Source organism: Rosa chinensis, chromosome 1 (assembly GCF_002994745.2).
Source record: "Rosa chinensis cultivar Old Blush chromosome 1, RchiOBHm-V2, whole genome shotgun sequence".
NCBI lineage: Eukaryota > Viridiplantae > Streptophyta > Magnoliopsida > Rosales > Rosaceae > Rosa > Rosa chinensis.
In genome coordinates, this window is record NC_037088.1 from 30,660,646 (window position 1) to 30,675,857 (window position 15,212).

Sequence of the window (15,212 nt, forward strand, 5' to 3'; positions counted from 1 at the left end):
AGCACGTTTCGCAGTTGTCACGGCATCGGTCAACCAATAAAACATATAAGTGACTACGGTTGACCAATCCGATCGGATTCGAAAATATGGTGAAATTGGCTAAATTTTTTACCACACTCATAATTTATTGTAATAAACTCATCCAACGGTCGGTTTTTCCATTTTCTTTGAATTGATAGGGGTTGCTCTTTGGAGTGTATGATATATAAATATAGGTTTATAAGAGTAACTACGTTTGACCTAGTTGATCGAATTCGAAACGTGAACCAAATTGGCTGGATTTTCTACAACCACCATGAAACATTACAATCTCTCCATCAAGCGGTTGGTTTCTCCGAATTCATTTTCCACTTCATGGTTGCTTTAGAATGAACTTAAACAATTTAAATGCAATGTATAAGTCATATAACTTTAGGAATAAAATTAGTATAGTCCAATGTGTTTGTAATTAAAATTAATTTTTTTTTATCTTATGTCCACGCACATCCATCGATGGAATATATACAAACGTGATGTGAAAAAATAAGCACGTTTCGCGGTTGCCACGCCATTGGTCAACCAACAAAACATATAAGTGACTACGGTTGACCAATCCGATCGGATTCAAAAATATGGTGAAATTGGCTAAATTTTTTACCACACTCATAATTTATTGTAATAAATTCATCCAACGGTCGGTTTCTCATTTTCTTTGAATTGCTATATGTAGCTCTTTGGAGTGTATGATGTATAAATATAGATTTATAAAAAGTTAGTGTCTTTAAAAATTTATTTATCAACAAATTAGTATCTATATATAAATATAGATTTTTTTGGTACAATATAGTTATATAGATTGTTATCTTTGGTTGTATTTGATCATTATCCATTGAATTTCCAAAGCTTGATTAAAAAAAAAAAACTTGTGTCTTTAAATATTTATTTATAAATAAAGCCCGCAAGGCCCGGCCCAAAAAAGCCCGCAAGGCTAAGCCCGGCCCGGACCGAAAAAGCCCGCAAGGCCCGCTTTATATGGACGGGCTTGGATCCTTTGATTTTTAATAAAGCCCGGCCCGGCCCAGCCCGCAATTATTTAAAATATAGCAAGACCCGGCCCGGCTCAAGCCCGCTATGAATGGGCCGGGCCCGGCCCGTTGACGACCCCTAATTATATATACATAAATCTCTTTGCCCATTCGAATTTTAATTACTATTTGCAGATGAACTAGACCCGACCCGGGCCCAATATACTCCACACAATGTCGCAGGGAAACCCTACATATAAATAGTTCTCAAACCCTTCCGTCCAAACTATTGGCTCCATTCACTCGCGGCTTCAGCCTCCAAGCCCCCCCTCACTCTCTGCGCCTCTCTCTCTAATCCGGTTCAATGGTGCGGATCATCTCCTTCCTCCCAAATCGGTTACAGCTTCCTCTTCTCCTGCTAATCCTTCTGTGACTAACGCACTAACCGGTTTGTTTGAATGGTTTGAATCTCAGGCACCGAAGAAGGAGAAGGCACCGCCGCCGTCGTCGAAGCCGGCCAAGTCCGGCGGAGGAAAGCAGAAGAAGAAGAAGTGGAGCAAAGGCAAGCAGAAGGAGAAGGTCAACAACATGGTGCTTTTCGACCAGGCTACTTACGACAAGCTGCTCTCCGAGGCTCCCAAGTTCAAGCTCATCACGCCGTCCATTCTCTCCGATCGTCTCAGGATCAACGGCTCTCTGGCCAGGCGGGCAATCAAGGACTTGATGGCCAGGGGATCCATCAGGATGGTCTCGGCTCACGCCAGCCAGCAGATTTACACCAGGGCCACCAACACCTAGGTCATCTGATTTTGGTTTTTGAGCTGGTTTTGATCTGTTTTGACAGTATGGAGGATTTTGTTTAGTGTGAGACTATTTAGAGCTTATTTTCGATTTACTGTCGGCACTGTGGAGAATTTTGATTTATCTGATGGAGTTAATTTCTATGTGCATTAGTGGTTTCTAGCCAGTTATTTGTTGAATTTGATCTCTGCTTTGCTTGGTTATGCATGAAACTTGATCTAGTATGGTTTCGCTAGGACATTATTTGGTTTTGTACATGGTCCAAGAATAAATTGTGTTACTTGTGTATTTAGGATCCTTTAGCTTTTGGTAGTCGTGTGTTTGTATTATTGTTGGGCAGGACATTGGATATAGGGGTTTTAGTTGCTGTCACAGATGATTGTAGCTTGTCAATTGCTCTGCCAGTTATCTTTCCTTGTGAAATACGGATTGAATTCTAGCTGCTGCTAATTTTTTTGTGGTTGAATTGATCTTTGATTAAAGATAGACATTAGCAAAAAGTACTTAGATTGTAGAGAGAGATAATAGCCAATTAGGATTACATAATGAGTATTATTCTGAATAGTTGAGGATCCAGATTAAGTAAGTGATGCATGTAAAGTACCCTGGCTTCAGCTAGCTAGGCATAATTGTAATACAGGCACATTAGTCGATGACATATCACTAGATGCATGCATAGATGCTGGCTGCTCAATCAACCGTAGAATATTATCACATGGTATATTTGAGAGGATCAGTTATTTAGATGAGCAGCATTAGCCCCATATGGAAAGGGTTCACTCTGTAATGGCGGGAATCCACAAGTCCCTGTTCTTAAGAGTGGGATTTGTATATCCGTATTCTTTTGTTTTTATGACCATATGGTGTATTACGTGGTAGTTGATGGTACTCTTGCGTTACTTAAATCAAATGTCAAGATTTGAATTGCCACAAGGAAGCAATTGGGAATCTGTCCTGTACTCTTTTTAAGTATGGGTTGTGGTTTTGTTATATGCGGAAACCTCAGCACAAACTTTCTCTTGTGCCAAACATAATGCGGAAACCTCAGCACAAACTTTCTCTTGTGCCAAACAACACATCCTGAGCATGGTGTTTATCCTAGGTAATGGTTTATGTACTGCTATGGTGTTTATGGTTTAGATGATTAGTGCTCGGTTCATGTAATGTTTGTCATGAGCGTACTAGACTACCCAGAACTACGGTTTGGCCTTTGTCAATCAATCTTTTAGTTCCAGTTCTTAGATAAGTGCTGGTGTCGATATCTGTATTTGAAGTTATTTAAAGTGTAATAAAGGATTTGTCTGTAATTGCTATTGACGAAATTACTGGGAATGATGTTGAATGATGACAGTGTAGTTCTGCTCATGCAGACTTTAGCTATCTTTGGTTTTTAATGTTGGTAAAATTCTGACTTTCTCATCCTCACTGCAATATCTACATCAACATGCCATCCTTCAGTAGCTTCATTTCCAATTCTGTTATATTTGCAAAATCGTATTGTTGAACCATTTGCCAAGTTGAACTTGTGACAGTTGTGGTGTGCGATAACTTGATTTTTGAAATGGTGGGACAAGAAAGTCTACTAGGCGGGAGGTTGAGCAAGTTCAGTGTCTTACTTCCTATTGAGAAATTAACCAAGGCTTGAATATCATTCATTGATTAGCCAAAATAGACGGAAGGAGGATTTTCCTGTTGGAGGGCTCTCCCCTGGACTAACGAGTGGATAAGGTTTTTGAAATAAACCAGATGGAAGGGAAATCAAGCCATTCTCATCTTCCCGAAGTCGTCGATAACTTTTGTGGAGGCTATACCTAGCCGCACCCTCCTCTGTTGCACTCACGTATCTAGGCCTGGCTCGACTTGCAACCGTGATGGCATGTTTGGCTTCAGCCCTGTCATTGAAGGATAGTGATGACACTGTTGATCTTAGCAATCTCTGATGATCACTTCATGGGTTTCAATCATGACTCTTTCAAAGGTGCTTCGAGGTTGGTTGATGTGGCGTTTGAAAGGCAACCATGAAATTCAAGGATGTGACACCTGGTTCCTGTGCACCTTCACCAGGGCAAAGGACATCAGTCAAACGCGGTGGCGGATGGTCTTCCCCGCCCTTGGTGGTTGTGACTAATTATGATCGTCGCTCTCCATTAATGAAGTGCCCTTGTAATTCATCTGGATTTGGGTTCGAGTTGAACGCATTCCTTGGGCGTACTTACACATGCCACATTCAACCGATACGAGAAACCCTATGACCGATCAACACTCTTGCAAGTCTCCACCCAACACGATTTTATGTCATGGCGTTTCAGTTCTTGGATCTCAAGTACGAGCGTCTAGTGGATCATTGTTAGGTTTGTGCCTCCCTGAATCATGTGGGAGCGCACTGTACTATGGCAGTTTTTGCTCTTGCGCCTCCTTCCTTGATGTTTAGGGATAACATACCTCCACTCATATCTTCTTCCAAATGTGAATTTCTCTGATGTCTTTATCTGCAAGTTCAAGACCACTGAAACCAACTCTACTCCGATCACACGCGTCCATTGTGTAAGGGAGGAGGAAGAAGTCATGGTTGACAAGGGAGCTTATCGCGCCCTGGTCATTGTACCTAACCCTCTGCCCTGACAACTTGGGGCTGGATTTTGCTGAAGGTGGATTGGTGGGGGTGATTGAGACCTCTGCATCTGTGACTAAGCCTAACCGTGGACGTCCACGAGGTCCATGTAACAAGCCGAAGGTAGCGGAACAATGTAGCAGCCCAAAGTCTTCAGTTTCAATGGCTTCTCTAGCTTCATCAGGTAAGTATAAGAGTAAGTTGACCTAATTAGGCCGTTTCACTTGACCAGTGCTACTGATATATTTGTGGTACTATAGCATGATGGAGAACATACTTTTTCCATCTTAATAGAAAGAACAGGTACGGTTCCAACCAAGTAGCTAATGGACGGTAGATTAATTTCCTTTGCAAGCTTTTGATCGACGGGGGGAGGGGGTTGTTATATTCCTCGCGGCATTTCTCTATAGGGGCACAGATCAAGAACAACGAGATCGTCCCTTTCATTCTGGGGTGATGGAGGGATCGAACAAATATTGAGAGCTGCAATGCCAGCTTGTCCTTGATAAACCTAAGCCGCTTTGCAATCGGGTTAATAATCTTAGCAGTAGTCTTGCACTCTTGCATCATCAATACTTGAGGTCCGCAACGTCTCCATTGTGTTCCTACCTCGCCTCCAGGGTTCAAAAAAAATTAAATGTGGTAGTTCTATGAGCAATCAAGTATAGCATACAGGACACAGGAACTATAAAGTGCTTGAGATAAGAGACAAGCTAGTGTATTGGTGAGTATGAGATACCCTCATTTACAACTATTTGAACAAAAATTTACAAGTATTTAAACCAAAATTACAACATTGAGAACAAAAGTTACCATATTCATTTACACTATTTACATATAGTTAAACAAAAATTACAACATTGACAACGAATTTGTTCAAAAGCTTGTAAAAATGTCGTAAGAGGCGTAATTACCATTATTAGAACTAAGATTACAACATTGACAACGAATTTGTTCAAAAACTTGTAAAATGTCGTAAGAGGTGTAATTACCATTATTAGAACTAAGATTACACAAAGTATGACTCAAATTACAACTTTGACAACAAAATTTGTTCTCACCTTTGTAAATGTGGGTATGAGATACCCACCACTACACTAGAATTTCCCTTGAGATAAAACCTTCTGCACTGCTTCTTTACTCAATTTGATTTATTTGTCAGGAATATTATTAGTCATACTCAATTTATTTGTTAGGAATATTATTAGTCAATGTTTAAAGTAGATCAAAGAGGCCATTACCAGAAACTCAGAAAGAAAGCATATATACATCGTGCAGCTCACAAGTATGCTGTTTTCCCTTAACAGAAAATAATTTGCACTCTTTGGCAGCTTTGTTAAACAATGAAATCATAGGAATAAATAACTACTTTCAATTCTTCTATTTTGTTAATCAATAGATATTTGATTGCTTATGATTTATTTGTTAAGTAGAACTATAGAAAGATGTCAGTGTAAACTTTTTTTTTTTTTGAGAATGGGAACTTTTATTGAATAACTCAGAAAATTACACTGGAAATCAAAGTTGCAGAGCTATCTCCACACCTGCCATCCCTTCTACCACTACTAGTTACGGGACCATCATCGTCGATGACTTGCATGAGCTAAGGAGGTCCAACCCCTAACCAACAAATCCGCCTTTCAACCCGGGCTACATGTTGAGCAACCATATGAGCTGCCCTATTCACCTCTCTAGGACTAAACACAATCCTTGCATGTTGGAATCTCACCAACAACCTTTGGACTTCCCATGCAACAACCCCGTCCGCTGACATGCACTCTTCCTCCCTAGAAAGCAAATTCACTACCTCCAGACAATCACACTCTACCACCAGAGCTGACCAGCCCTTCTCCAGAGCAAACTCCAGGCCGATTTTAATTGCAAATAACTCTGCAGTACGGGGAGGAATATTAAAACTCAAGCGCTGCCCCACCGCACCAACAAAACGACCTCTATTATGTCTGAACACAGCCCCAGCGCCCACCTGAGCCCCTCCAGGAAACACCGACCCATCACAATTCATTTTAAATATACCTGGAGATGGAGGAGACCAGCGACTGCCACATCGTTGAACTGCTCCACCACGTGTGTCTCCACTTGTCACATTCATAGCTTCCACCGCAAGAATGCTTTGCCAAACCGCCACTGCCATTCCATATAATACATTACTGCGCTTTGCATGCTCCCCATGCAACAATGCATTTCGTTCTTTCCAGTTGATCCACAAAATTATAATAAATAGCCTTAACTCATCTGCCTCCAAGACGTTCACCGCATGCTGAAGTAAAGAGAGAAATGTAGGCGACTGACCAGGATGCAACTTAGCATAAAACCCCGCCCTCTCAAGCACCGCAACACAATCATTACAACTCCAGGTTGCGTGCGAGGGCGTTTCCTCACCTTGTTGACATCGCTGACAGAGCGCGTCCTGCGTAATCCTACGTCTGAATAAGGACGCCTTACATGGCACAAAACCCAAAGAACAGCGCCAAAGCAAGTGTAGCATCTTTGGAGGTAGTTTAAGCTTCCATAGATGTCTCCAGTACTCCACCACCTCAGGAGCAGCTTCCCCTAATCTCTCCCTTTCCCGATCAAGTTTCGAAGCCAACCAATACCCACTCTTCGCTGAATACTTCCCACTCCGATTAAAATGCCATATCAACTTGTCCGGAATTGCCGTAGAAACAATTGGAATCTGCGCCACAGCATCTCTCTCTCGATCATCACACACCAGCTCCATCATTTCATCATTCCATACACCCCCGTTAGTCACTAGATCAGCTACTCTGAATTCAGAGTCAACCCCATTCTTCAATCCAATTCTAAAGTTCTCCAACGAAGGTACCCAAGGATCCTGAAAAACCCGAACTATTTCACCATTACCAATCCTCCACCTTAGACCCTGCTGCAACAGCTCTCGACCCCAAACTAGCCCCAGTAGTAGCTTCAAGAAAAGAGCCTCTGGAGAAATATCGTGCCTAAACAATCAGTGTAAACTGAACTTTGCTTATTAATGAGTTAGTTTTGGAACTTTGTGGGAATGACAACAATTCTGTAAACGAAGAACACTACGCTGGTCACGCTAGGTCCTTAATTTCCTCTAACATGCTGGGCCATGAAACTTATCACATCATAATGAATCATCATTGTGATCAGTAGGGAAACATACATTTCTAACAACAGAAGAACCTTATAATTAATTATCAACTGATAACTATATATGAAACATGAATTCTTTGGCCATGATTCCATGGATCTTTAATTACATGAATTTGGTAATTTTAATTGTAGTTGCACATGAATGTAGAACTTGTAGTTATTGCATGCATGGTACTGGCTCTGATGGTGACAGAACTAAACACTTGATAACTTAAGCACATACCTTCGTATGTCTTAGACATGGCACAATTCAACTAATATGGGAAACCCTAGGACCTATTCTGGCGATTGATCGGAGAGAGGTCCGAGATGGAGTGGCTAGGTTTCGTTCTGAACTTCTTATCACTGCTGATCGTGCACGTCTTACCCGGAGGAGTTCTTGGATCTCGTTTTCAAGTACGAGTCCTAGTGGATCGGTGTCATGTTTGTGCCTCCCTTAATCATGAGGGAGCCGTTGTCCTATGACATATTTGCTTATGTGCCTCATTCCTTGGTGTTTAGGGCTAACATACTTCCATCCCTATCATTTTCCTTGTTTAGAAATGTGAATTTCTTTGATGTCTTCAAAAACGATAAGAGGAATGTCTTTATCTGCAAGTTGCCAGAAAGGAAGACCATTGAAACTAACTCGATTTCGATCACAAGTCTAGGCGACCATTGTGTAATTAAGGGAGGAGGAAGATGTCATGGTTGACAATAGAGCATGTCGCGCCTTGCCTATTGTACCTAACCACCTGGAAAACTTGGGGGTGGATTAATTTTAATGAAGGTGTATTGGTGGAGGTGGTTGGGAGCTCTGCTTATGTGACTTAAGTGTAACCGTTGGGGTGCACGATATAACAAGGCTGAGGAACATCCCTTCAACTCTAGTCTTCAGTTTCAATGGTTCCAAATCTCATCAGGTAAGGGTAAGGGTAAGAATAAGTCGAGGTTGACCTAATTAGGTTGTTTCACTTTCACTTAACCTTCTTCGTACAACAATTACATTCTGTTGGTGATTGTACTACTTTGATTGTTTGAGTTATTGAACATTCTTCAGGTAAGTTATTTTTATTTTCAGTCGCATAAGAAAGTGTGCACCCAGGATTGTATGGATGAATCTATGGGTATCGATCATTTACTACGATGTGTTCCGGATAAGGCCAAATGTGGCTGAGACAACAATGAGATTGCTTCTAGGCTTGTACCATGGCGTACGCAACACTCTTGTATTAACCCAGCACGGTCATTGAATTTATATTCATTCTCCTTAAAAAAGTGGTTCTCATCTTCGAATATACAATTGACAGAGACCTCATATCTCCATTTGTTTGGAATATTGTTAGTCAAACTAAATGAAGTTTCTGTTTAAAGTAGATCTAAGAGGCCATTACTAGAAGATAGGATAATGTATCTCCGTACAGCTCACAAGAATGCTATTTTCCCTTTCAGAATATAATTTGCATGCTTTGGCAACAATGTTAAATGCAATCATACGAAATTGGACTATTTCTTCTATAAATGACTATTCAATTTCAACTATTTTATTTTGTTAATTAAGAGATATCTGATTGTTTATGATTTATTTATTAAGGATGTTGGTGAAAACTGAACTCAGCAAGAGAAGATTGAATCTGTTCACGTTGTTGTTTTTTCAATTCTTCCAACCTTTCATCAGACACATCTATAGTCCTAGCATAGGCACCTTGATCAAACCGTTTGAAAATATGATCCTCATAAGATCCACCATAGCACTTGGACACCTACCATTGAGATTATACTTTAGATGCTTAATACAATACCAGTGTGGTGAAAACGGAAAAACCTCTTTTACACCATCTAGAGGACCAGCACCACGGTTCGTCATGAAAGCAATATTTCGATAATCATAAGGTTAGATGACTGTTAATTGTTCTCGGAACCAGTAACTCCAGTTCTCTTTAATTTTTAGCATAAAAAATAGCAAAAGCAAATGGGAATACATGCACCTGAAAAATAAAACAAAACAAGAACAAATAATCAAATTATTCATACCAACATACAAGTAGATTATCATTTGTAAGAGCTCTTAGTGGAACATTCCTCATCAACCTCTTTCCCATAATAGGAAATCTTTGATGCATCCCGTTAAGAGCTCAACTGTGCTGTAACAATCAACAACTTTTTGAATTCTGTTGGCAAAGAAAGATAACTATTTTTGGATTAATCAGCCCCACTATTTTACTAGACGCTTGTGTGTTAACTTGATACTTCTAACGTAGGTGCTTCTTGTAAGCAAGAATTAAAAGTGACGAAAACTAATAGGTGGATGGATAAAACTACACACAGAACACATCATCCATGAAGCAAGAGCAGAATCACATGCATAGCCCTTCGATTTCCTCAAACATGCTAGGCCATGAAGCTTTCACATCATAATGAAAATCGTCTTGATTAGTAGAGAAGCATTTCCAAGTTTCCAACATAACACATGCACCTTATAATTATCAACTGATAACTATGTAACATGAATACTTGAGGCATGAATCTCGAATGTCATGAATTCAGTAATTTTAATTGTAGTTGCATATGAATGTTGAAACTGTAGTCATTGCATGCGTGTTGCTAGCTCTAAAGACTGATGGTGACAGAACTAAACACTTCTTCATGAATTTTCAACTGCAGAAATCGTAGTTATTGCATAGATATGTGCGCTAATTAACGATTTCTCCAGATGCATCTTCTTACTCATCATATATTTCATCAACGAGCCTCGAAACATAGCTAGATATGAGTTCTCTTTGCAGTGTAACAAGCTCTAGGTGGAAGAGAACAAAACAGCCTTTGTTGTAGAGAATTGGAAAAATTGTATTGTATCTTGTATTCATCTCACCATGAGGTTTATATAGGGTTACATCATGTATACAAAAGGCAATACATAATAGCTATACTAATCAATCGCACATTACAAGTATGTCAATCGCATACATTACGAGTCTGTCAATCGCACATTACAAGTATGTCAATTGCACACATTACGAGTCTGTTAATCACATACATTAAGCAATACCCATTGCATGAATAGTCATTATCATTTACAACACTCCCCCTTGGATATTCCATGTCAATAGTGTTGCCTCTGCTATGCGCTTCTAAGTTGCCTCATCAAAAACCTTACCAAGTAATAAAAACCCTGTGGGAAAAAACAACCTTGGTCGAAGGAGAAAAAGAGCACAACGCGCGTGAATGTGGAGTAGTCGACATCCTTCAACACTTCCCCTTGTGCCGCTCAAATTTAGTGATGACGCTATGATTGTTGCCTCGTTAAAAACCTTGCTAGGTAACAAAAACCTAGTGGGACAAAAATAACCCTGGTCGAAGGACAAAAAGAGCACAACACGTCATTCACTCTTCGAGATCGAACATGTAGACATCATGCCTCCCCCTGATGTCGACATCTCCCCCTGATTGCTACAATCATGGGAGTTTGGATAACTTTCTCAATCCGAAGCTCTTCACATGTTTCTCGAAGGTGGATTTTGGTAACGACTTAGAAAATAAGTCCGCTACATTATCCTCATATCGGATTTGATTCACTTCAATCTTTAGAAGTGACTAATGTTGTTGCTGATTGTAAAAGAACTTAGGCGATATATGTTTGGTGTTGTTGCCCTTGATGAAACCTAATTTCATTTGCTCAATACAAGCTGCATTATCTTCATAAATGCAAGTAGGTTCATTTGTGGTAGACTTCAAACCACAAGTTCCTCGAATATGTCTAATCATAGACCTTAGCCATATGCATTCTCGCACGGCTTCATGTAGAGCAATAATCTCTGCATGATTTGAGGAAGTAGCAACAAGGGTCTGTTTTGTAGACCTCTAAGATATCGCAGTGCTTCCCATGGTAAAAACATAACCCGTTTGGGAGCGACCTTTGTGAGGGTCAGAGAGATACCTTGCATCAGTAAAACCCATCAAGACATCATTGTCATTTTGATGGAGGGGAGGAGGAGTAGGACGCCGGCCACCATGGATAGTGGCGTCGACGGCTACATTATGGAAATTGGCATTTTTCCTTATGGGGTCCGATCCCAAATTCTCGTCATTTCTTTTCTCTCTGTAGGGATAGAACAAGCTCATATCTATTGTACATTTTAAGTAACGAAAGATTGCCTTTATTCCAGTCCAATGGTGATGCGTTGGCGCGGGGCTATATCTAGCCAACAAGTTCATAACAATTGAGGTGTCCGGTCTTGTATTGTGTTAAGTACAATAATGCGCCTATTGTACATAAGTAAGCACTTCTGCTATTAACACGTCTTCGTCATCATCCCTGGGATGAAATGGATCCCTTTTAGGGCCAAGACTACGGACGACCATGGGAGTGCATTTTTGACTTTATCAAAATGTCAAGCATTTATTGACACGGTATACAAGTTCTAAATCTAGACAAAACCGTTTTCTCCCAAGGTCCTTAATCTCAAACTCGGATTTCAGGTGTTCAACAGTTTCCCTTAACTCTTAAGGTTTCCAATTATGTTTATCAACATAAACCACGACAATTGCAAATCCGGAACTTGTCATGGAAACACATGGGCATAGTTCATCACATCCCTTCCCAATCAAGTAGTCACTTTAGTGAGCATTTCAACCTCGTTGCAAACATACTCTGTGGTCTAGAGCCACTTGACTTGGGTAAATGAAGTTCACAAGAACCTTCATTATATTCCGTATCTAGATCCCCATAAAGATACGTCGTAGTGACCACATTCGTAAGCTGCATGTTCAGTTATTTGGAAACTGCCAAACTGACAAGGTAGTGGAGTGCAATGACATCCATTACGAGAGAATATGTCTTCTCGTAGTAGATTCCAAGGCGTTTTGTGAGAAGCCTTGTGCCATAAGGTGAGATTATCATATCTTTTTCTCATCACGCTATTTAACGAAGACCTATTAATGTCAAGAGGTTTTATGTTTGGAGGTGTTGGCATCTCAAGCCTGAAATCCTTCCTCTTTGTTAGTGAATCCAATTCAACCTGGATCACATCTTACCATTTAGGCCAATTTTCTTTACGTTTGCATTCTTCAACAGAGTAAGGTTTGATGTCATTGGTCTCAACAATTCCACGTCCTCATGTACACTAGTGTAGTTCATAGAGATATCTATATTCTCAGGAATTGGTTCTAACATTGAGGCGTCCCCCAACGATGTCTCTTGAGCATAACCACAATCCAAAATATTCTCATGAGACGGATTTTGAGTATCAATGATCAATGTATCAAGTTGTGCCAAACTCGCTCTCTTCTTAGGGCTAGAATCCATCGAACCTATGGGTCTCCTACGTTCTCTAACGGAACCCATGGCCTATGAAGCCATTATGCCACCTTGTGGCGTCACCATACCACCATCCATGGTGGTGGTGCCGTACCCATCTTCTCTGGGTGGCACCATGTCCTCTTGTGGGGACATTAATCCTTGCATGCATGTTTGCAGCAGGTATATGTGATCTCATCACTTTTAGGGAATCAAGATGAGACATAGTGGGGACAGACCACGACAATTCTTGTCGTTTCTGTTTAACGTTGACGTTCTAATCTCTCCCTAACGAGGGGAAGACTGTCTCATCAAAGTAACAATCCGCAAATCCAGCGAAAAAAAGAGGTCACCTGTCAAGGGTTCTATATAGCGGACTTATAGTTGGAGACTCATGTCCAACACAAATATATATATATATATATATATATATATATATATGCATTCGTTGCAATGACTCTTGTTGATGCGCTGTGGCGGCGCAATTGGCACATAAACCGCACACTCAAATATGCATAAGTACGAAATATTAGACTCGAACATAGTCACTAGCTGTAACGTGAATAAAAGTTGAGTGGTTGCTATGAGTCGTAGACAAATTAGCATAACTGCATACGATATTGCATAACCCAAGTGGAAATATTGGTGCGCATTACCAAAGTCCGGGCTACCATCGTAGTCTTTTAATGGTGGCTGTTCCGCGAGACCAATTGGGTGTGTACATGGGAATATGATACTTGATATCAATACCCAATGATATGCAATAGTCATCGAAATTTTTTGATGTAAACTCTCTAGCATTATCAAGTCAAATTGACTGAAGAGGATGATCTGGGTAGTGAGCCCGTAGCCATATGTTATGTGCTAGGAGTGTAGTATAAGCAGCATTACGAGTGGATAATAGCACAACATGTGACCAGCATGTTTGCGTATCAACCAACACCATAAAACATCTATACGGTCCGCAAGTTGGTTGATCCGATCCACATAATTCCCTTAGATTCTTTGTAAGAATGGAATTATTTCCTTAGTGTCCTTTGCATAGGATGGTCTCGATCCTAATTTTGCTCAAGAGCAGGCTTTGCAAAACGAAAGATGGGCTTTAGAAGCAACCAAATAAGAATTTGGTTGAGCCACGAAGTCACAATTGACTTTAGAAGTAGAAAAAGGAGTCAAAGAGGAGTCCATGGCGTCAAAGCCATGTTGTTGCCGTAGGGGGTAGACGACACCTGCCCTAAGTGGTCGGTCATGCACAGTCTTGGCACTGTGTGGCGTATCTGCTTCTCCTCGAACTGATTTTTGGTTCTTACTTCTCTTCGTTTTGAAGAATGGATGTCCGTGTGAAGTCTTTAATAGACGGATCATCATATCACGACCTGGGTGTGCCAAACGGTCATGTCAAAGCCTATATGTGTCAGAATCCCATAAATCATTTCTCATGACATGGTTGGATTCAATGACTCGAATAATGGTTGCATACAACCCACTAGAGCGACACATAAGTTTCTAATACTCGTTTATGCCCGTAGTCATTAGAGGTGATGCAAAGAAACTCTTGTCCATTCTCACAATGTGTTTCCACATGAAAACCATTGGCTCTTATATGTTTCAAATAAAGTTCGAATTAAGGTATGTCCAAGACATTAAGTAAAAGAATCGACACCTTATTAATAGCCAATGATTACATCAAAGTTTTTTAACCAAAGTCTAATCCAAAAATAAAAGTCAAACTTAGACAGATTGTAGTCACTCAATCCGTTTGGTAACTCCAATCAAATATGTCCAGGGAAGTAGAGAGAGATGTCGGTGGAGCGAGGCTCTCTTAAGTACCACTAATCTCAATTACTTTCCTAGACATCATACTTCATTGGATACGCCACTTGAGAAAGTGTTAATACAAAATTGTCATTTATTAATTAAGGCATAATTGCCATTACATAATTCTTGGAAAAATAAAAAAACTATTTAATCAAAATCTGCGGCATCAACATGGTTGTTTTCCTCGCTAGATTTGAAGTCTGTAATGATGAGATTGACGTCATTGTCATTTCCATCATCTCCTTCAGCTGCGAGATGAGCCTCATGCTCTCTCATATCTTTATACACTTGTATTGTGCAACTTTGTTTTTCCACTAGCATTCTAGTGCTTAAACCAATGCTTTAAAGATCCACATCTATAGCATTATCTCACCCATTAATTGAGATGCACCTTGTGCATTTGGACATCCTCCATGGACGTTGGTGGCGACACCACCACTACCGGTGGCGCCTGTTTTGCCTCTCCTACGTTGGCCAATGTTGCCACGTGTCCACTTATCCATCTCGCGGTTTTCCTTCCTTTGTAGGGCGGTCGTATGAACCC

At 40.4% G+C, this 15,212-nt stretch overlaps 1 protein-coding gene across 1 annotated transcript; it reads left to right on the forward strand.

The window, feature by feature from the left end:
- Positions 1-1,211: 1,211 nt before the first annotated feature.
- LOC112196647 (40S ribosomal protein S25) lies at positions 1,212-1,971 on the forward strand. The gene is made up of 2 exons (XM_024337055.2): positions 1,212-1,371; positions 1,479-1,971. The coding sequence occupies exons 1-2, from the start codon at positions 1,369-1,371 to the stop codon at positions 1,800-1,802; spliced, it is 327 nt and encodes a 108-aa protein (XP_024192823.1). The 5' UTR covers positions 1,212-1,368; the 3' UTR covers positions 1,803-1,971.
- The last annotated feature ends 13,241 nt before the right edge of the window (positions 1,972-15,212 follow it).